The sequence below is a fragment of the Lampetra planeri genome, chromosome 19 (assembly GCF_965212315.1).
Source record: "Lampetra planeri chromosome 19, kcLamPlan1.2.h2, whole genome shotgun sequence".
Classification (NCBI taxonomy): domain Eukaryota; kingdom Metazoa; phylum Chordata; class Hyperoartia; order Petromyzontiformes; family Petromyzontidae; genus Lampetra; species Lampetra planeri.
This window is the reverse complement of record NC_136125.1, coordinates 7,109,011-7,131,056: the sequence shown is the minus strand read 5'-3', so window position 1 is coordinate 7,131,056 and position 22,046 is coordinate 7,109,011. Positions and strand designations below refer to the sequence as shown.

The 22,046-nt window shown below is 56.7% G+C and overlaps 2 protein-coding genes across 3 annotated transcripts; one reads left to right on the top strand and one right to left on the bottom strand.

The window, feature by feature from the left end:
* Positions 1 to 1,354: 1,354 nt before the first annotated feature.
* Positions 1,355 to 12,006, bottom strand: GLOD5 (glyoxalase domain containing 5). 2 transcript variants are annotated; one of them, XM_078602843.1, is made up of 4 exons: positions 11,922 to 12,006; positions 3,881 to 4,060; positions 2,893 to 3,048; positions 1,355 to 1,851 (listed from the first exon to the last, which is right to left on the bottom strand). In XM_078602843.1, exons 1-4 carry the CDS (start codon positions 11,943 to 11,945, stop codon positions 1,690 to 1,692), a joined length of 522 nt encoding a protein of 173 aa, XP_078458969.1. In that variant the 5' UTR covers positions 11,946 to 12,006; the 3' UTR covers positions 1,355 to 1,689. The 2 variants fall into 2 exon arrangements, with proteins under 2 accessions (XP_078458969.1, XP_078458968.1); XM_078602842.1 differs by lacking the exon at positions 11,922 to 12,006 and adding an exon at positions 8,151 to 8,440.
* LOC144724018 (uncharacterized) lies at positions 10,901 to 21,248 on the top strand. Its single transcript, XM_078602841.1, has 9 exons — positions 10,901 to 11,293; positions 12,381 to 12,482; positions 15,426 to 17,192; positions 17,606 to 17,705; positions 18,050 to 18,198; positions 18,575 to 18,687; positions 19,065 to 19,154; positions 19,425 to 19,547; positions 20,087 to 21,248. Exons 1-9 carry the CDS (start codon positions 11,212 to 11,214, stop codon positions 20,258 to 20,260), a joined length of 2,700 nt encoding a protein of 899 aa, XP_078458967.1. The 5' UTR covers positions 10,901 to 11,211; the 3' UTR covers positions 20,261 to 21,248.
* The last annotated feature ends 798 nt before the right edge of the window (positions 21,249 to 22,046 follow it).

Below are 22,046 nucleotides of genomic sequence, written 5' to 3'. Positions count from 1 at the left end.
ACTCTCGTGTTATTTTATTTGCTTTTGGTATTCTATGCCCTGTTGATTTGTGCATTTGCAGCGCTGCAAATGAACGGTTACAAATGTCTGTCGCCTGATGAAGCGAGTTGTAATTACTGGCGAAATGTCGTACTAGTGACGAATTGGCATGTTCTGTTCACGTTACAACCCTTACAAGTTGGCTGTGTCGGGTGGTGGCGGGTTTTAACGACACATTTATGTATTTACGCGATCTAACCCCAATAAAAAAAACCTCTATTATGGATGATATTGGTCGCGAAAGCCTACGTGTTAAACTTACGCACTGATGTTGTAACGTCTTTCGCACCGTACTAAAACCGACCGTGATAATCGGAGGTTACGGCGATGGCGCTAACTAGAAATCGGAGGACACACACACTGCGTCACTGCTTGTGTAAGATCTGGGAGGAGTGGGGGAGGCGCGCGAGTGGTTAAAGTGACGCAGTGTGGAGCCGGCGCGTTCTACCGACCGGTTGGGCGAGGACAGCTGATGCATACAGTGCCGTCGACCTCATCTGGCAGGTTGAGGTGTACGGCCGGGATTTTGGCGAGGCTGAACGCCACGTGTTCAACTCCACGTTGGAGATGCACCACACACACACACAAAAAACACATTCAAACACATCCGTACATTTTCTCTCGACTGACAAGACAGTTCTTCTGGAACTGGTGGTTTTAATTTGCATAAAATGCCGAGTTGTTTGTACACACACACGGAACACGTGCATGTGTTGTTGCTGTAATGAAACCGCTGTGTATTATATATAATCCATATGTGGAACGCACTAGACCACGTACAGTCGTGTAGTGTATAGTGTGTGTTATAACTGAAGTAGAATACGTACTGTACGAGACTGTGTCTGTTAGAGGAAGGCTATGTGAGGCTGGGGGAGCCTTTATGAAAATAAACGACAAAGATCCCCCGTGTAGCCTCAACAGGCTGTTGGGGCAAGTGCTGCGAGGCAGTATTAATGCCAGAACAGTGCACGAGGGGATGGTGCGGCTGGCACCACGGCCTTTGTATCCTCAGTGCTGATGTCAACACACAGCACCAGTCGCTCATTGAAGACGGAGTCAACCTAGGGGGGAGCCCAGCAATGGTTCAGATGTTCGTTATTGGCTGCGAGTGGGAATCGAACTCGGGTCGCCGGGTTTGTAGCGCCGTGCGCTAACCACTGCGTCACTCCTCCACACAGGGATGACAAAGACAAAAATCTCCTGTGCAGCCTTAACAGGCTGTTGGGGCAAGTGCTGTTAGCGGGCATCTTTGAAAGCCGGCACGGCACACGAGGGGGTGGGGTGGTTAACACCAACAGAACCGCGTGAACACATCCACTTTCAATTGCATTTATTTTTTACAAACAAATTTTCCAATGATTCCACACGGTGGTCCGATAGCTTGCGTGGTTGTGATGAACAGAAAGACGAGCACGTAGATTGGGGAAGGCGAACACACACACACACAAGTTAACGGAATCGTATTGCAGAACACAAGACAAACAAATCGTCGTGAGCGTGAATTAGAGGTGCGAAAAAAATCAATCTCGGCATCGTGCATCGGACAAATTCGACGAAGGTCATGGCCGGAGGCGGGGGGGTCGACGCGGTTGTGGGGACACGGTCGGAGAGCGCGGCGAGGAGCGTGGAGAGTGTGGAGAGCGTGGCGTGTCAGGCCGACGAGGTGGACGAGGCGGACGAGTCGGGGTCGCTGTGATCGTAGTTGGAGACCTCGATGAGGTTGTGGTCGGGGTCGCGGAAGTAGACGGACACGATGGGGCCCGTGGCTCCCGTCCGCATCACGGGGCCCTCCTCCACCGGCACGTTACACTCCTGCGCGTGGCACGCGTGTGGGTGTGTGTGTGGGTGTGTGTGGGTGTGTGTGGGTGTGTGTGGGTGTGTGTGTGGGTGTGTGTGGGTGTGTGGGTGTGTGTGTGGGTGTGTGTGTGGGTGTGTGTGTGGGTGTGTGTGGGTGTGTGGGTGTGTGTGTGTGTGGGTGTGTGTGTGGGTGTGTGGGTGTGTGTGTGTGTGGGTGTACGGGTGTGTGCGTGTGTGGGTGTGTGGGTGGGTGTGTGGGTGTGTGCGCGTGTGTGGGTGGGTGTGTGTGCGTGTGCATTACACTCCTGCGCATTACACGCGTGTGCGCGATAGACACGTGGGGACGACGCGCTTTGGTGATATGCAGGTCATCTCAGTGAGTTGAGCCACGACACCTGTGTTATGATACAGGTAGTGTTACTTGAAGGTGCTGCATGAAATGATGCTGACGTTGAATGTGATGATGATGGTGATGATAATGAAGTTGACATTAACGATAATGTTGAAAATTATTATAAAATGTCATGACAACAATAACGACGACGATGATGATTATTACGGGAATGACAATGCGTATGCACGTATGTACGTTGAACTTCTTTCGCACGCAGCCAACCGCACTAATCGGAGGTGCAGCGGAAAGACAACAAACTCAAACAACGATGACGAATTTTTATTTTCTATTTAAAGCTTTCGTGACTGCAGGGATTCATCTTCTTGGTTATTTCGGTAAAGTCACGTAGAAGGGAAATAATAAAATAATAAAAATAAACCATAATAAAATACAATTCTCACGACGTTTCGGCCACAACGCAAGCAGCCGTCCTCAGGTGAAAAGAACAGGTCTTTCAGACGCTGTCTTTCCGACCAACCTGTTCTTTTCACCTGAGGACGGCTGCTTGCGTTGTGGCCGAAACGTCGTGAGAATTATTTTAATATGTTTTATTTTTATTATTTCCTTTCTATGTGACTTTACCGAAAGAACCAAGAAAACGATGACGAAGTTGACGAACACGACGACGACGGCGACGAGGAGGAAGACGTTGCCGTGGTTACCTGCAGGTGCCGCACGACGCTGCCGATGGGCGCGTGCGTGATGAGGCACAGGTCGATGGAGCCGGGAGTCGGGAGCCTGGCCTTGGGCTCGAACTCATTCCCCGCCTCGTGGAGGTTGAACTTGTGCTTCCCGAAGCCCAGCGCCTTGCGACCTCCCTGCACCGCCGCCGCCATCGGGAGCAATCGAGTTATCACTCGACCCCACTCAACAACGCCTCCATCAAGCCACTTGCCTCCTCCACCGCATAGCATGGGCGCCCCAACACGACTCAAAACTAGTCCAACAATTTTTTGTTTATTTTACCAGGTGAGGCCACACTGAGCTACATAGCTGGCTATCACAGATGATAGCTCAACGAACTGGCGTATCATGTGGACATTCACAGCAGCCGCGGCAATTTTCAGCAACGCATGTTCCGGCTCTGAATGTGGAGGGGAGAAAATGCAACACGACCACGGGCAGAGAGAGACACGTATACTCCAAATGTACAATCTTGATTTGAAAAAATCAAGATTGTAAAAATGTACAGCATCCAAATATACAGCAGCAGGCGTCAGGGTCGGGATCGAACCCCCATGACCTCCTGTATGCCAGGCGAGGTAGTTAACATCTCGCCACCACGGCACCCCCTCTGCCCCCCCCACCCACCAGTTAAATACCCCCCCCACCTTCATAGCCTATCGCCTAGCCCCCCCCCACTCCCATCATCATCATCGAGCATGATCGATCCAATGCTGAATTTCGTCCTCCCACTCCCCTCCCCACCAGAACCGGTTTAAATATTCGTCGCTGACGACGGCACAATGTTGACTACACACCGCACCAGGTACTCATTTGAGGCCGAGTCGATCTAGGGCAGGCCCAGGACCGGTTCAAAAAATCGTCGCTGGCGTTGACGGTTCGTAGCACGGCGCGCTAACGGCCACACCACACCGCTTGTGCCAGGCTAGGTGCACGCGCACACAAGACACACAGACGCGCACGCACCTTGAACGTGACCTCGTGCATGCCCAGCACGCGCGTGTAGAAGGCGATGGTGTGCTCGAGGCTCCGCACGGTCAGCACGAGGTGGTCCAGACGGTCGATAGCGAAGGGCGCGGAGGAGGAGGAGGACGAGGCCGAGCAGAGACGGTGGCGAGCCGCCAGGAGACACGGCGCCGAGACAGCCTGAGACACGGGGGTGGGCGGAGAGGGGGTGGACACGTGGAGGTGTGGGGGAGACGGACAGATGTGTACGTTCGCTGAACTTCTTTCGCACCGTGCGCAGTCAACCGAGCTAATGGGGGGCACGCGTGGGTCAAGTGCCAACACAGTCACCACCACCAACACCAAACCCTCTCGACACCCTTCAGAGAGCGCAGCCTGGTGACCCCTTGACTCTACCTGGTGACCCCTTGACTCGACCTGGTGACCCCTTGACTCTACCTGGTGACCTCTTGACTCTACCTGGTGACCCCCTTGACTCTACCTGATGACCCCTTGACTCTACCTGGTGACCCCCGTGAACTCTACCTGGTGACCCCGTGAACTCTACCTGGTGACCCCGTGAACTCTACCTGTGCCCGATTGAGTGGGGACACGGGGCAAGGGACACGCGGCGAAGAGACGCAACACAGGCTCGGTTAGAACCTCACCGTGCCGACACACACACACAAAGGCCCATATACTTCACGCACGGTCTGTAGAATACACGGACACGGGCGGAGACACGGACTTGCAGGTAGACAGAGCGGGGAGGCACGGCGCGGAGACACGGTGGAGAGTTAGCAGAGGGACACAGGGGAGAGAGACAGCGAAAGAGACACAGGGAAATAATTAGCTGAGCGACACAGCAGAGAGAGCGTGAGAGACAGCGAAGAGACACGGGGGAGAGACGAAAGAGAGGCACAGATGGGAGATGCAGCGGATACAGCGGCAGCAGAGACGGCGGAGACCAGAGAGTCAGCGTGGAGAGAGCGGAGACACGGCAGAGAGACACAGCAAGAAGGACACAGCAGAGAGACGGCGGAGACCAGAGAGTCAGCGTGGAGAGAGCGGAGACACGGCAGAGAGACACAGCAAGAAGGACACAGCAGAGAGACGGCGGAGACCAGAGAGTCAGCGTGGAGAGAGCGGAGACACGGCAGAGAGACACAGCAAGAAGGACACAGCAGAGAGACGGCGGAGACCAGAGAGTCAGCGTGGAGAGAGCGGAGACACGGCAGAGAGACACAGCAAGAAGGACACAGCAGAGAGACGGCGGAGACCAGAGAGTCAGCGTGGAGAGAGCGGAGACACGGCAGAGAGACACAGCAAGAAGGACACAGCAGAGAGACGGCGGAGACCAGAGAGTCAGCGTGGAGAGAGCGGAGACACGGCAGAGAGACACAGCAAGAAGGACACAGCAGAGAGACGGCGGAGACCAGAGAGTCAGCGTGGAGAGAGCGGAGACACGGCAGAGAGACACAGCAAGAAGGACACAGCAGAGAGACGGCGGAGACCAGAGAGTCAGCGTGGAGAGAGCGGAGACACGGCAGAGAGACACAGCAAGAAGGACACAGCAGAGAGACGGCGGAGACCAGAGAGTCAGCGTGGAGAGAGCGGAGACACGGCAGAGAGACACAGCAAGAAGGACACAGCAGAGAGACGGCGGAGACCAGAGAGTCAGCGTGGAGAGAGCGGAGACACGGCAGAGAGACACAGCAAGAAGGACACAGCAGAGAGACGGCGGAGACCAGAGAGTCAGCGTGGAGAGAGCGGAGACACGGCAGAGAGACACAGCAAGAAGGACACAGCAGAGAGACGGCGGAGACCAGAGAGTCAGCGTGGAGAGAGCGGAGACACGGCAGAGAGACACAGCAAGAAGGACACAGCAGAGAGACGGCGGAGACCAGAGAGTCAGCGTGGAGAGAGCGGAGACACGGCAGAGAGACACAGCAAGAAGGACACAGCAGAGAGACGGCGGAGACCAGAGAGTCAGCGTGGAGAGAGCGGAGACACGGCAGAGAGACACAGCAAGAAGGACACAGCAGAGAGACGGCGGAGACCAGAGAGTCAGCGTGGAGAGAGCGGAGACACGGCAGAGAGACACAGCAAGAAGGACACAGCAGAGAGACGGCGGAGACCAGAGAGTCAGCGTGGAGAGAGCGGAGACACGGCAGAGAGACACAGCAAGAAGGACACAGCAGAGAGACGGCGGAGACCAGAGAGTCAGCGTGGAGAGAGCGGAGACACGGCAGAGAGACACAGCAAGAAGGACACAGCAGAGAGACGGCGGAGACCAGAGAGTCAGCGTGGAGAGAGCGGAGACACGGCAGAGAGACACAGCAAGAAGGACACAGCAGAGAGACGGCGGAGACCAGAGAGTCAGCGTGGAGAGAGCGGAGACACGGCAGAGAGACACAGCAAGAAGGACACAGCAGAGAGACGGCGGAGACCAGAGAGTCAGCGTGGAGAGAGCGGAGACACGGCAGAGAGACACAGCAAGAAGGACACAGCAGAGAGACGGCGGAGACCAGAGAGTCAGCGTGGAGAGAGCGGAGACACGGCAGAGAGACACAGCAAGAAGGACACAGCAGAGAGACGGCGGAGACCAGAGAGTCAGCGTGGAGAGAGCGGAGACACGGCAGAGAGACACAGCAAGAAGGACACAGCAGAGAGACGGCGGAGACCAGAGAGTCAGCGTGGAGAGAGCGGAGACACGGCAGAGAGACACAGCAAGAAGGACACAGCAGAGAGACGGCGGAGACCAGAGAGTCAGCGTGGAGAGAGCGGAGACACGGCAGAGAGACACAGCAAGAAGGACACAGCAGAGAGACGGCGGAGACCAGAGAGTCAGCGTGGAGAGAGCGGAGACACGGCAGAGAGACACAGCAAGAAGGACACAGCAGAGAGACGGCGGAGACCAGAGAGTCAGCGTGGAGAGAGCGGAGACACGGCAGAGAGACACAGCAAGAAGGACACAGCAGAGAGACGGCGGAGACCAGAGAGTCAGCGTGGAGAGAGCGGAGACACGGCAGAGAGACACAGCAAGAAGGACACAGCAGAGAGACGGCGGAGACCAGAGAGTCAGCGTGGAGAGAGCGGAGACACGGCAGAGAGACACAGCAAGAAGGACACAGCAGAGAGACGGCGGAGACCAGAGAGTCAGCGTGGAGAGAGCGGAGACACGGCAGAGAGACACAGCAAGAAGGACACAGCAGAGAGACGGCGGAGACCAGAGAGTCAGCGTGGAGAGAGCGGAGACACGGCAGAGAGACACAGCAAGAAGGACACAGCAGAGAGACGGCGGAGACCAGAGAGTCAGCGTGGAGAGAGCGGAGACACGGCAGAGAGACACAGCAAGAAGGACACAGCAGAGAGACGGCGGAGACCAGAGAGTCAGCGTGGAGAGAGCGGAGACACGGCAGAGAGACACAGCAAGAAGGACACAGCAGAGAGACGGCGGAGACCAGAGAGTCAGCGTGGAGAGAGCGGAGACACGGCAGAGAGACACAGCAAGAAGGACACAGCAGAGAGACGGCGGAGACCAGAGAGTCAGCGTGGAGAGAGCGGAGACACGGCAGAGAGACACAGCAAGAAGGACACAGCAGAGAGACGGTGGAGACCAGAGAGTCAGCGTGGAGAGAGCGGAGACACGGCAGAGAGACACAGCAAGAAGGACACAGCAGAGAGACGGTGGAGACCAGAGAGTCAGCGTGGAGAGAGCGGAGACACGGCAGAGAGACACAGCAAGAAGGACACAGCAGAGAGACGGCGGAGACCAGAGAGTCAGCGTGGAGAGAGCGGAGACACGGCAGAGAGACACAGCAAGAAGGACACAGCAGAGAGACGGCGGAGACCAGAGAGTCAGCGTGGAGAGAGCGGAGACACGGCAGAGAGACACAGCAAGAAGGACACAGCAGAGAGACGGCGGAGACCAGAGAGTCAGCGTGGAGAGAGCGGAGACACGGCAGAGAGACACAGCAAGAAGGACACAGCAGAGAGACGGCGGAGACCAGAGAGTCAGCGTGGAGAGAGCGGAGACACGGCAGAGAGACACAGCAAGAAGGACACAGCAGAGAGACGGTGGAGACCAGAGAGTCAGCGTGGAGAGAGCGGAGACACGGCAGAGAGACACAGCAAGAAGGACACAGCAGAGAGACGGTGGAGACCAGAGAGTCAGCGTGGAGAGAGCGGAGACACGGCAGAGAGACACAGCAAGAAGGACACAGCAGAGAGACAGACACAAGTGGAGAGAGAGAGAGGCAGCGTGGAGTTGTCGCTGGTGTGTTCCAACCTGCACGCCGCGCACACGCAGGCAGGCAGAGGCGGCCACCCTGAGCGCGAACATCGCTTCTCTCGCTCTCCGCTCAACACCCTGGCTCGCTACGTTAACAACAGTTGCAGCAACAACAGTTGCAGCAACAAGCAACAAAAAAACAACAACAGCAACTGCTGCTAACTATCGCTGAACGTAGGTTCAGTTGAAGCCCGATCGCCGAGCCGAGCGAGTTAACGAGAGATTCTTCCGCGTTCGTCCGGCCGGCAGAGGCGGTGACGCGTCTCCTGATGAGCGCTGTGACGTCACCAGCCCCGCGTGGCCCGCGGGTCGACTGAGGCCAAACCGCCGGCGCGCGCGCGCGAGAATCGGAATCATCGGAATATTTAGGCTGGGAGCAGTGCCGGATTAAACTCGCGCGTGGCCTGTGGCATGTGTTTGAAATATTAAAACTAAATTTTAACTTGCACAGTAAAGTAATTGTATTTTTAAATTTGCTATACGGCCAGATAAAATCGCTAACCTTAAACACCCAGTCGTTCAAAAAAGTTGAAGGCGGTATAGTACTATAGTAATAGGGAAAGTGCGGAATCACTGAACTGGAATTTATAGCTTGAAAGCATTTAGCGCGGGGCCCTTGGAAGTGCGGGCCCGTAGCATGTGTAGCTACTTTTGCTACTGGGATAATCTGAAACTGTGCTGGGAGGAAGAATCCGATGAGCTATGAAGCTCTTCTTTGTCTTTTTTCTTTCACGGATGTCCAGTCGCGGGGCAAGTCAGAACGTTACAACAACAAACAATAGGTGAGAGAGAGAGAGAGAAAAAAAACACGATAGGGGTGGAAAGTATCGGGAAGGTAAATACATCACTTCAAATATATACAAATACAACTAAACTATGTTTGTGTTACTTACCTCCAACCACCAACTTTGCTTCTTTTCAGAAGCGCCCTGGCCACAAATGATAGCTCAACGAAAGTGGCTTATCACGTGGACATTGATAGCAGCCAAATACTTCAAGCAAATTTTGATTCTAAACGTGGACGGAAAAGCCAGAGAACCCGGAGAAAAATCCGCACGTCCACGGGAAGAGAGAGAGAGAGCGAGAGAATGCAAACTCCAAATACACAGTTGACGCATCTCATGCCGCGTGTCCGTCAAGCCAGCGGTCAGGCTATTCGGTGATTTGTTTTGCTCATGATGTCTCTCAAATATCTGACGATGTGCTGCAGAACTGCCATGCCGATTCAAGACCGTTCATTGCTCAATATGTCTCAACAACGTGAACGTTTGAGCCCAGGTCCCCAAAGTCAGTCAAGCCGGTCGATCCTCTCTGCCCTCTATGTGCGCTGCTGAAGGGTTCTCGCGCGAAACGTCGGTCTGTTGTACGCAGCATTTCTCCAAAGGACTGTGAAGTCCGTGGCTGTGTGAAGAGCGGTGGCGCAATGGTTAGCAGCGAGCCGAGTTCAGTTCCAGCCCGGCAATGTGCAGCGTCAGTGGCCACGAGCAGTAACCGACTGAACTCAGCCAGTGCTGTGATGATCTGGCGATGCTGCTGCTGATGATGATGCTGGTGCTGGTGATGCTGCTGCTGATGATGATGCTGGTGATGATGATGCTGGTGATGATGATGCTGGTGATGATGATGGTGATGCTGCTGCTGATGATGATGCTGGTGATGATGATGCTGGTGATGCTGATGATGATGCTGGTGATGATGATGGTGATGCTGCTGATGATGATGATGCTGGTGATGATGATGCTGGTGATGCTGATGATGATGCTGGTGATGATGATGCTGGTGATGCTGATGATGATGCTGGTGATGATGATGGTGATGCTGCTGATGATGATGGTGATGCTGCTGCTGCTGATGATGATGCTGGTGGTGATGATGCTGGTGATGCTGATGCTGGTGATAATGAAATTACTTATGTTGGCAGTCAGATGCACGAGCACAATTAACACCCCCCACCAATATATATAAAATCTCAACATATTCGTCATTAATAGCAACACTGTGTGTGACCTCAATATCAATAAAACGTGTATAATACGCGACGTTTCGGGCAACGTTACTATTATTGATACTTTACGCACATATTGTGAAAGAGAACGTTGTCCTTGATACGTTCTATTGTTAATCATTAGGGCACATTGTCAATCCACTTCTGGATGATGGCCTCCTCACGCCGTACAAGTCCGTGGGCGGTTACTTGACCATACTTCACCTCGCTGGGTCAGTGCGGGACAATGAAGTGGGGGAGGGGGGGGAGGGCGTCAGGGCCGGTTCAGTAGTCACTCGCCACTGTGTTAGCCGTGGCCACGAATCAAACTCTGGTGGCCGGGTTCATTCATCATTTTCACGTGAGCGCGCCAGTCCGCGGCACCACCGCTCCACGCCACGACGCATCACCGAGACATCACGAATACACAAATAAATCAGCACAAAGTAAGACCCTCGAGGAATTCCCACGTGGGAAATCCCACGGGACATTCCTCGCACGCGGACGCGAGCAAGGAGTGGAGGAGAGTGGTGGGTGGGGGGTTGGGCTGGTGGTGACATCAGAGCCCATCGACTTATTCACCTCTGACGTAGGTCACACACCTCCACTCACTGCTCCCTCCCCCCACCGTTCTCCCCTCCGCCATCACCCCCACCGCTTCCTCCTCCCACCTCCACCACCGCCGCCCACACCACCTCCCTCCAACCACCAACTTCCATTTCTTTCTTCCTCTTCCTTCCTGTCCTCCCTCCCACCCACACTCCCTGCCCCACTCTCTACCTCCTTCCCACCCCCACTCTCTACCTCCCTCCACGCCCCCGCCCTCCTCTGTGTAGAAATAGAGGCGGAGGCTTCGGGGTGCTGCTCACGAAGAGAGAGAATCAGTTACTCGCATTCCGCACGCCGCTGACCAAGCCGCCGTCTCGCTCGGCTCAACTAGAGCGCCGCGAACTTTCATCGCACAGGGTTTAAACACGCGGCACAGGGGACACGCTCTTTCACGAGTAATTCGTGAAAACCAACAAGACACGGGCTTCATTATAAGATCGTATCGATAAACTCGTTTAGGAAGTTATGAGTGCGGCGAGCGATCAGAAGGCGGAGAGGATGGCTCCAAAACTGCACAACTCTGTCGGAATCATGTCCATCTCGGCAGGTAAGAAGCTGCTGCTGCTGCTGTTGTTGTTGATGGTTGCGGTGCTTGGTGGTGGTGGTTGGAGAGCGGTGGTTTAACACTTAGGCTTTCGCGACCAAAATTTATTATAATTATCGTTAACGATACATTTGTGTTTACGCGATCTAACCCACAACAACTTCTGTTACGGAGAGCGGTGGTGTCGTGGTTGGCGCACTGCGGCCGCGAACCTGACGACCCGAGTTCGATTACGGCTCGCCACCAATAAACCGTGGCGAATAGTTGAACCTACCTGGGCCTCTCCTAGGTCGACTCGGCCTAAAACGAGTACCCGGTTCGGCGGTGTTAAACATCACCACTGGGAGACAGACGTGGCCGGATGTGGTGCTGGCCACATCACTCCCTCGTGTGCCGTGTCGGCCTCCCTATGTCCTTCGCTCACAGCGCTTGCCCCCCCCACACCCCAACAATCGCTTATAGCTATACGGGCGATCTCTGTCTTTGTGTGTTTTGCCGTTGCGGTGTGTACTAAACACCGGCACTGGGGAGACAAAGGCGGCCGTGAACGCGTGGTGCTTGGTCACACCGACGCCTCCAGCTCGTGCGCCGTGCCGCCCTTGCTAACGAAGAGAAGCGGAAAAGTGTAAACCTGCAGCAGCAGGAGCAGCAGCATCGGTGTCCGGTGATGGCTGGCGGCGCTCAGCCCGGCAGTCCGCGAATGCCGGCGACTGGCGGAGTGTGTGGGTGGGCGTCTCTCACCGCGTGTCTGGCGTCCCCCCCAACCCCCACCACCCCCACGTTCTCCCCCACCGCCACCCCCCCACCACCCCCCCACCATCCCCCCCCACCATCCCCCCCCACCAACACCCCCCACCATCCCCCCACCAACCCTCACGTTCTCCCTCCCCACGTTCTCCCACCACCACCATACCCACCTACCACCAACCCTCCACCATCTCCCCCTACCCCCCACCATCTCTCCCCCCCCCCATCTCCCCCCCCACCATCCCTCATCACCCCACTTACCCACCACCAACCCCACCCCGCACCACCCCCCACCACCCCCCACCACCCCCCACCACCATCCCCCCCACCACCCCCACCGCAGGGTCCCTGCTGCTCGCCATCGAGAGCTACGCCCCGGGCCGCTTCGAGCCCACGGCGCTGGGCCTGCTGCTGCTCGTCGTCTCCGCACTCCTCGCATTCGCAGGTTCGCCTCCTCCTCCCACTCATCCCACTCCTCCCACTCCTCCTCCCACTCCTCTCTCCTCCTCCCACTCCTCCTCCTCCCACTCCTCCTTCCCACTCCTCCTCCTCCCCACTCCTCCATCCCACTCCTCCTCCTCCCCACTCCTCCATCCTCCTCCCACTCATCCTCCTCCTCCGCACTGCGGGCGAGGGCTGCCGTTGGGGGGTGACGGGGGGGGGAGACCAAAGTCTGTTCCACACCCGAGCAGCAATCGGTTGCGCTACCGAAATCTCACCACGGGAAGGGCAGTCGGGTCACAGGAAGTTGTAATCCGTGGAAACGGAGAGAAGGAATGGGACGGAGAAGACAGAAGAATGAGATTGGACAGGAATAGGATGGGAAATGAGAGGAGCAGTGGGTCAGGAGAGATGAGGATAGGGAGGAGGAGGCTACATCGGGGCCTCGACTACACTGCTGCTACTGCTGCTTCACGGAGCGGCGTCTGTTTTCACAGTGGGCGGCGGGGAGAGGGGAGCGATTCTGAGTGGGGGGGGGGGCACACAAGTCACGTGATTTACGGGAGGATTTAGATCATTTTAGACGCTTTTATTTAACTCACTCTGTTGTTGTTGTCGTATTCTCAAATCTTGTAACTCAATTTTAACCCACTTCCCAATGTGGTATCGACTGCAAACTTGGTATACTTATGTCATACTGATGACAATACTATATTATATCCAAAAAAAGTATTTTTAAACATTCATTTTATATTTAATGTTTCGGCTTGGGTCTAATTGGCCACGCTCAACTAACGTTGGCTGTAAATCACCACGGCCCCTTACGTTATGGTAAGCCTCGGGGCCACTTCCTGGAGTCGTGGAGTTCTGCCCATTACGAGTCGGGTACATTTCATTGAAGCGTGTTTTAAAAAAAGTATTTTTAAATATTACTTGTAGATCTAGACACGTTATATTTACATGGCTTTCGTTTACATTTTGCCCTTGCCACGCCCGCGGAGCCTCAATCTCAACTCCTATTGGCTTTCACTGTGGGGGGGGGGGGTCCCCTTCTTCACAGCAGCGTCATTAGGAAGGGTGCCGGGCAGGCGAAGCTCCTAAGTGGTCTGGGGTGGGGGAGCAGTCCCCCCTTACCCCTCCACCACCCCCTCAACCCGCCAGGCCCTGACCCTCGCCACTAAAATCCGTGCGGCGTGGTGCTGGCCACCCACCCCGTCGTGTGCCGTACCCGGCCTTCATACGTGATGCTCGCTTACAGCGCTTGCCCCAACAGTCTGTAAAGGCTACACGTGGGAGCTTTGTTCTTTTTTTGCGTCTGGACAAAGTCGGCCGGGCGTGGTGCTGGCCACCCCACCCCGTCTTGCGCCGTACCGGCCTTTACAAGTGCTGCTCGCTTACAGCGCTTGCCTCAGCAGTCTGTAAAGGCTACACGGGGGATTTTTGTTTTTTGGAGAGGGGGGTTTGAGAGCCAATGTTCACAAGTCATTTAAAACAATTGGATGGACGGTGGCGTGGTGATCGGCGCACTGCGCTGTGAAAGCCACAAGTCACCACTAATATCAGCAGCGTCTGTCCCATTCAATCCATACCCCCCCCCCAAACCCCCCACTTAACAAACCGACACTGACCAGCGTGGTGAAGTATATATTTTTTCATAAATAAACAACAATTTATTCGTGAAAAAAATAAAGAAAGCGCAGTATTTTTTTTACACCTCTAAAATTGTGGCAAGAAACGTGTTAGGCGATGCCACCTGGTGTCTAACCACCTCCACTGCAGCGTCACTCCATCATCACGATATCGGCAAAAAATTAACCCGTAAAAACAACGTTTTTTTACTATAAATCCTTTATATGCGTGGCGGCTAGAGTCCTCTCGTCCTCTGGCTTGAGATGGCTGCCACCTATGGGTCAGATGATTGCCTGCCACCATTAAGCAATTGGTAATTAAATATAATTTATTTTTTCCTAAAAAGTGAAAAAAAATAATTCAAAAATTTTACACTTTTTAGGAAAAAATAAAAAGTGTAAAATTTTTGAAAAATTTTTTCACGAAAATAAATTGTCACGCACAACGAGTCTGTGTGCAAAATGTCAGCTCGATTGGATCACGGGAAGTGGGTTAAAAAACGACCGAAAGATTTGCACGGTCATAAGCGCGCAAGCAAGCAAGCAAGTGAACTTAATATAAAGGATTTAAAAATGGGTCCCATAGATGTAACTGCTCAATCCGAGCTGTTGGTGCTTTCCTATTGGCATTGCCCTTGTGCTGTTCGCCTTTCGGCGTCCTCTGGTCTAACACTGGTGAGACAAGGCCATAATGGAGGCTGGTCTAGGTCAATCCGTTTCAAGGACAAACGCGTACATTGTCAGAGCACGTTTGATTGCGTGTCTTATCACACGCACGTGTCGTTCATGCAGACTTGACGCTTTGCAATGGGTGTGTTTGAACATTTTAACACCTCCTGTAATGTTTGCCATGAAGCCTGTTCTTTTTCTTTTTCAACTGTGCGTTACACCCATCTACCTATAGACAATGGTCACCGCATAGTCTCATCATGCGCGCCATTGTGGGGATTGTCATACCCATAATATACTAGACGAAAGTTTTGCTCGCTGGCTGGCTGGCTGGCTGAGATAGAGGGCGCAGAGATGGACAGACGGACTTTCATGTCCAAAGGACGTGTGGACTGCTAGTAAATAACATCGAAACTTGCTATTCATTCCCCCTCCCCTCCACATCTCCCCACCACCTCCAATAGGTCAGATAGCCCGCACTTTAAAAACTCGGTGTGTGCGGTGATGGCACCGTGCTGTTAACACGTGTGCTTCTTGTCTGTGCTGCCCTCCATCTGCACTACTCACATTCTGCCCGTGCTCGCCTCGTTATCGCCGCGCTGCCCTTGCGCTATTCTCATCCGCTCCTATTCCCCCCCCAACCCCCACAGCCATCCGCAGGCTCCAGTGCGAGGCGTCGGTCTTCGTGAACTTCTGCCTCATCCTCTCGGCGCTCTGGGCCGGCCAGGGGGTCATCATGGTGCTCATGGGCCAGGGGGCGATCGGCGACGACGAGCACAGCACGCGGCTGGCCCTGGCGCCGGGCCTCGTGGCCTTCGCCCCGGCCTGTCTGCTCCTCTGCTTCGTGGGCCTCGTCAAGGGCCCCACGCTGCTCGCCGCGATGTCGGGCGCCGTGGCCTTCGCGCTCTCGCACCGCATCGCGCTCCTCTACGCGGGCCCCGCCGCCGCGCCGGGATTCGGCTCCTCCGGGGTGGCCGCCAGCTACCTCGTGGTGGCCCTGGTGGGCCTCTACTACGGCGCGGGCCGCATCGCGCACTACCTGAGCAGGGGCGCGCTGGGCCTGCCCGGCACGGCCGGCTCCAACAAGCAGGGGGCCCGCGGCGGAGAGGCCGCGGCGAGGAGGAAGCGCGTCCCGGGAGACGCCAACGAGACGGCGGTGGCCGGGTACGCGGCGTGCGCGCTCGCGGCCAGCGTCCTGGGCTGCAGGGCGCTGGGCATCACGGCGCAGCTGAGCGGGGGGCAGGTGCCGTGGCTGGGCGCCGCCTTCGCCCTGCAGCTGCTCGTCTCGGTGCTCTCGTTCCGCTCCAACGACGCGCTCGGCGGCGTCTTCTTCGCCTTCGCGTCGCTCGTCAGCAGCGGCGCCGGCCTGCAGCTGGGCCTCTGGGCGTGGCACGGCGAGGGCGGCGTCCTGGGCGGCTCCGTCTCCCTGCTGCCGCCCCCGGCTCCCGTCGTCCTCGCCGCGCTCTTCCTCGTCGCGTCCCTCGCCGCCGCCGACCGCAGCCTGGCCGAGGTGGCAGTGGGCCTGGTGCTCGCCGCCTCCTGCGTGGCCGTCGCCTCCGACTCGATCGGCTTCCTGGGGGTCGCGTCGCTGCGCGCCGCCGTCGCCGTCTTCCTCGCCGCCCTCGCCTTCTTCTTCGTGCGCCTCTTCAACCTCGCGGGCGGTCGGCACCGGCTGCCCGAGGGCCAGGGCCTGCTCACCAGGGCGCTGTTCCGCATCGGCGTCCGCCCGGACCTCTTCGCCGGGGCCGACGACTCGGCGGCGCCCGTGCTCGGCTACTCACGCTACACCGACGCCGAGTCGCTGGGCCACGCGTGCAACGCCCTGGCCGCCTTCGGCATGACCCTGGCGGCGCCGGCGGACCCGGCGGCGGGGCCCCTGAGCACGCTGGTGCTGCCCTGGGTGGTGGTGGCGGGCGGGCTGCTGCAGTTCGCGGCGGGCGCCATCTCGTTCTCGCGCGGCAAGACGCTCGAGAGCACGGCGTTCGTCTTCTACAGCCTCATGTGGCTCATCTGGGGGGTGACGCGCTACGCGGGCCTCGCCGCCGCGGGCGAGCGCGGCTTCGACCTCTCGGCGGGGGTCATCTGCTTCATGGTGCTCAACCTGTTCGTGGCGCTGGGCGCCGTCTTCCTCAGCAAGATGTGGTTCGCGTCGGCGCTCTGCTTCGAGCTCATCATGGTGAGCTTCCTGCTCGAGGCGCTCGGCGCGCTGCCGCGCCGCTACGACGAGGCCGTCACCGTCATCTTCGGCCTCGTCAGCTGCTACTGCTTCGCGGCGTCGCTCTCCGCGCAGACGCTGCACCGCTTTGCGCTGCCCGCGGGCAAGCCCTGGATGCAGCTGGGGGGCCCCGCGGGCGCGGCGCACGCCTCCTGCCCGCACCTGCCGTCGCGCAAGGCCTCCTCCGTGCAGCAGATCGCAGGTAATGGACCGGGGGGGGGAGGGGTAGTGGGGGATGCGAGGGAGGGATGGGCATGGGAGGAGATGTGAGCGACACCGTGATCACTGCCACTGTGCGCATAACACCATGATGGTGATTGTGATCATTCTGATGATCAGGATGATGATCACGAAAGTGACAGGATGATGATCACCATCCTGATTATCATCCTGATAATTCTGATGATAGTGGTCAGGATGATGTCGTAACTTGCTGACCCGCCCATACTGGACATCTGTGAGAAAGAGCTTCACAGCTCATCGGATTCCTCGTGCAGTCTAAATAAAGATTCCGACGATGACACATTCTCTCTGCACGTTCGCGCTGCCCGTTCTACTACTGACCTGCCCTTCGCGCTGTGACCCTGACCACTGCCCCCCCCCCCCCCCCCGCAGAGATCATGAAGAACGGGGGCACGTGCGGGGTGCCCACGGACACCGTGTACGTGCTCGTGGCCGCGTGCAACCGCCCCGAGGCCGTGAGGAAGGCGTACAGGTGCGGGGAGACACGCGGCATGGGGGTGGGGGGGGGGGTAGAGGGGGGCATAGAGAGAGGAGAGAGTGGAGAGTGGAGATGGGAGAAAGAGGAAAATGGAGAGTAGAGGGAGAGTCAGGAGAGGCAGAGAGAAGGAGCAGAGGTTATGGGAGAGAGATCGAGAGAGTTGAGACAGACAGAGAGAGAGAGAGTTGAGACAGAGAGAGAGTTGAGACAGAGAGTTGAGCGCATCGCGACACAAGACGAACAACCACCTTTGGGGACTCTCGGAGCGAGTAGTGCACCACCTTGTGGCTTCCATTCCTCCCTCATCTCGCCTCACCTCGCCCCCCGTCCCTCGGCAGGAGCAAGAAGCAGGCGGAGCACCGGCCCATGTCGCTGTGGATCTCGGGCACGCGGCAGCTGGAGCCGGTGCGCCACCTCTTCTCGCCGCTGCTCTGGGGCCTCATGGAGGCCGCGTGGCCCTCGTCCGTCAGCCTCGTCATCAAGAGGGGTACGGCTCTGCGTGCGCAGAAACCTCATCATCATCATCATCACCACCTCCAGCGGCGTCACCGTCACCAGCAGCATCATCATAACCGTCATCAGCATCACCGTCATCATCGGCACAACCATCATCAGCTGCGGCATACTCATCAGCAGGCACGATCTAACCACCGCTGTCATCGTCTGTCGCATTCTCGCGATGCGACGATCCGCGCAGCGCCTATCACGCGAGCCGCCCTCGCCGCTCCATCTCCTCCGTGGACGCCACTGCGTGCGCGTCTCCCAGCAGCGGAGCGGCCTTTGCAGTCGCCGCTCGCTAGCGGCACTTGCCCCAAGAGTCCGCTAAGGCTACGCGGGGGGTCTTTGTTTTTGTCGCCGAGCAGGGGAGTGGGTGGACAGCCTGGGCATGGGCGACGCCGCGTCGCTCATCGGCACTCCGGACAGCATCGCGGTGCGCTACCCGGACTGCACGGTCACCACGCAGCTCATCGACCTGGTGACAGCCCCCCCCCACCCCTCCCTCCCTCGCTTGCTCCCCCTGATCCCAAACCTGCCTCCCTGCTCCCCAAATCCCCTCTTTCCCTGTTGTCATCCTCTCCTCACTCCCTCCGTCTCTCACTCACTCCGGATCCCTTTCCCCTGATCCTTGCCTCCCACTCTGCCACCCCACGCCCTCCCTGCCTCGTCCCTACCCCCCCCCATCCCCTGCTCCTTCTGCTCTGCCCCCCCCCTCATTCTCCCTGCGTGCTCCCCCCACCCTCTCCCATCCACCGCACCCCCCTCCCCACTCTAACCCCCTGATCCCCAAATTCGCTCCCTCCGATCCCCTCCCCCCACTAACGCGGGTCCCGTGCCCCCTCCCCCCTCCCCCAGGTGGGCCCCATCGCGGTGACGTCAGCGAACCCCACGGGGGAAGCGGACACGACTCATCACAACCAGGTGTACGCCAAGCTGGGGGCACAGGTACGGGGCGGGGGGTGGGGTGGCGGTGGGGGGGCGGTGGGGGTGGTGGTGGAAGGGGTGGTGGGGGGGTGGGGGGGGGTGATGGTCGTGGTAGGCTCCCATAATGACAACGGTGATGGTGGCAGTCTTGACGATGATGACGATGGTTGTAGTGGTAGTCTCCCTTGACTTACTCGGTGATGTTGATGATTATGGTGGCGGTACCGGCGGTACGGGTAGACTTTCTTGATTGAATAGATGCTGATGACGACGATGATGTCGATCATGCAGGTGGACGGGGTGCTGTGCGATGGCCCCTCCCCGGAGAACATCGCCTCCACCGTGGTGGACTGCACCAAGATCGAGGAGGGCGCCATCAAGTTCTTCAGAGTCGGCCTCGTGCCCAAGTCTAAGGTGAGCACACCGCGGCTTCCGCGGATGTCTACTCGGTGCGCGCGGCTGCCGCAGATTTCTCCCGCAATGCTCGAAGGCCACGAGGCAATGCCTCGACCGATCATTGCATCGCGTGAAACGTGAGACATGGCAACGGCTTGAGAAGGCCTTCATTCAGCAGCGGATTGATCGCGGATGATGATGATGATGATGATAAAATAGAATATTGTTACTGACGATGTCACTCTGTGCCTGTGTGTGGGGAGTGGTGGCGCAGCGGTTAGCGCACCGTGCCACGAACCCGGTGACTCGATCTCGATACCCCGCTCGCAGCCAAGCGAATTTCTCGCCCGATCTTGCACATCCCCTAGGTCGACTCGGCCTTAAAGATTAATACCTGTAAACATCAGCACTGGCGAGACAAATCCCGTCGGGCGTCCACCCACCACCCCCTTCGTGCGCTGTGACGGCCTTCCAAAGTGCTCACCGAGAGCACTTGACCCAACATTCTATGTAGACTACACTGAGGGGGGGACCCTTTTGTCTTTATCTTTGTGCAGGTGCTCACGATGTTTGAGGAGGTGCGTGCTCGACTGCAGCCCGCGCCCAGGGGCGGTTTCACAAACGTCGGCTTCGACGACGACGAGAAAGAGGAGGATCGCGAGGTTCTCAACCAGGACTCGAACCCGGGTGTCGCGGGCTCCCAGGAGGACGGAGCGTCGGAGGTGGCGTGACCCAGCGGGGTCGCTTGACCACCGAGAACTGGACACCAACCGCCCGGCGTCGATTCGCATTGCGTCGATTCACATAGCATCGATTCAGATTGCATCGATTCACATTGCATCGATTCACATTGCATTGAATTCCATGGCACTGCGTCGGTTAAACTTGCATTGACTCTCGCATTGTATTAGTGCAATCGTACGCTTTCCATTGCATAACTACATAGACTCACGTTGCCTTACCTGACACTCGCATGCATTCTAATTCATTACCGTATTGACTCCCAGAGTGAAGCGATCAGCATCGTTCTCGTGTGGTGAAATGTGGCTACTCTTGCTTCCTCCAAGATGTCTGGCCAACGTGGAAGAGTAGGCCAAGGTACCCTCTCCTAGAGTGGGGGGGGGGGGGGAGAGAGGGGGCTCTGATTTGTTGAGCTCCCTCTAGTGGAGGCCTCTTCCTCCAGCAGTGACGTGGGTGTGAACAATTGCAGGGCTGTGCCTTTGCTTCGTGATATGAACTCGCAAGTTGCACAAACGAGAGAGGCACCTTGTGCGTTTGGCATGCGAGAGAGAGAGAGAGCGTTGCACAGACGGCTTCGTGAACCCTCTTCCTCTAATGCCACTGTCGTGGCCTCCCTCTGCGCGTGGCCCAGCGGGGCTTGGGGAGCATCGACTCTTTGCGTGGATCCACCAAAACCCATTTGCCTTGGAATGCCACCGCGAGCACCCACGCGTTCGTCCGTCGGTCGCCGCAGCCCTCGCGGAAAGGCGAATAGGTCGCATGGCTGCGTGAGCGCACTCCGATTTGGCGTACGTAGCTGTTGAATAATCGTGAATCGATCCTTTGTCGGGTCGCCAATGTGGAGGGCGAGGACGGCCGAAGTGAGACAAGGTTGCGCTTTGTAAAAATGTATTAATTTAATTTGTAAGATACGTGCGTTTTTATGCCCATGCCGTGATGTTGTTCACTGAAAAATAATAAACGTGGCTTTTAAGTTATCATCTGGTGTCCAGCCCAACTACACTGACATATGCCCGACATCATATATAAACCCTTTGCATGATGATGATGACAGTCGTATTCATAATCACGGGGCGATTGACACAAGACGACTTAGAATTTCTGTGACTTATAATCCTCTGCAGGATTATCGCCCCTCTCTCCCATCGTCGCGTCGGCCCTTAGAATTGCTCCACCAATTGTCCATACTTCACCACCTCGGTCCGTGTACGTACGGTACCGTACCTTGAACTTGTTTGCTCACCGGACGTTAGCCACCTGTGCTCCTCAGAGGTGCGGGTACAGAACGACGAGATACGGTACACGCACAAAAGCAGTTGCACAGAAATGGGTTTCCAATCCAGTGACGGGGAAGACATCCTCGGGACCTGGCCAGGTAGCACTCGCCACTGGTGTTAGCCGTGGCCCGGCAATGAAACCCAGATCGTGCAAATGAACTGCACTATGCCCACCACTCCACAGAGGGCAATGGCGTTTTTCAAATCGGCGAGTATAAGACGCACTTTTCCCCCCATGTCATTCAAAGCACACGTTTGTGGGTGGATGCGTCTTATAATCGGGTAGCTGTGTGAGTGAAGAGGTTTGTAAAATAACTTTATTGATGCTGGGGCACAAATTTGGAGGTGCGTCTTATAATCCGGTAGCTGCGTGTCTTTGTGAGTGACCAGATTTGTATGATAACTTTATTGACACCGGGGCACAAATTTGGAGGTGCGTCTTATAATCCGGTTGCTGCGTGTGTTTGTGAGTGACCAGATTTGTATAATAACTTTATTG

Bases quoted from the DNA above. Each gene is read 5' to 3' on its own strand.
- GLOD5 (XM_078602842.1), bottom strand. From the start codon at position 8,204: ATGTTCGCGCTCAGGGTGGCCGCCTCTGCCTGCCTGCGTGTGCGCGGC. The intron at 4,061-8,150 runs GTTGGAACACAC...CCCGTGTCTCAG, and splicing joins TGCGTGTGCGCGGCGTGCAG to GCTGTCTCGGCGCCGTGTCT. The intron at 1,852-2,892 runs GTAACCACGGCA...TGCCACGCGCAG, and splicing joins GCGTCGTGCGGCACCTGCAG to GAGTGTAACGTGCCGGTGGA.
- LOC144724018 (XM_078602841.1), top strand. From the start codon at position 11,212: ATGAGTGCGGCGAGCGATCAGAAGGCGGAGAGGATGGCTCCAAAACTG. The intron at 11,294-12,380 runs GTAAGAAGCTGC...CCCCCACCGCAG, and splicing joins AATCATGTCCATCTCGGCAG to GGTCCCTGCTGCTCGCCATC. The intron at 18,688-19,064 runs GTGACAGCCCCC...CCCCTCCCCCAG, and splicing joins CCACGCAGCTCATCGACCTG to GTGGGCCCCATCGCGGTGAC.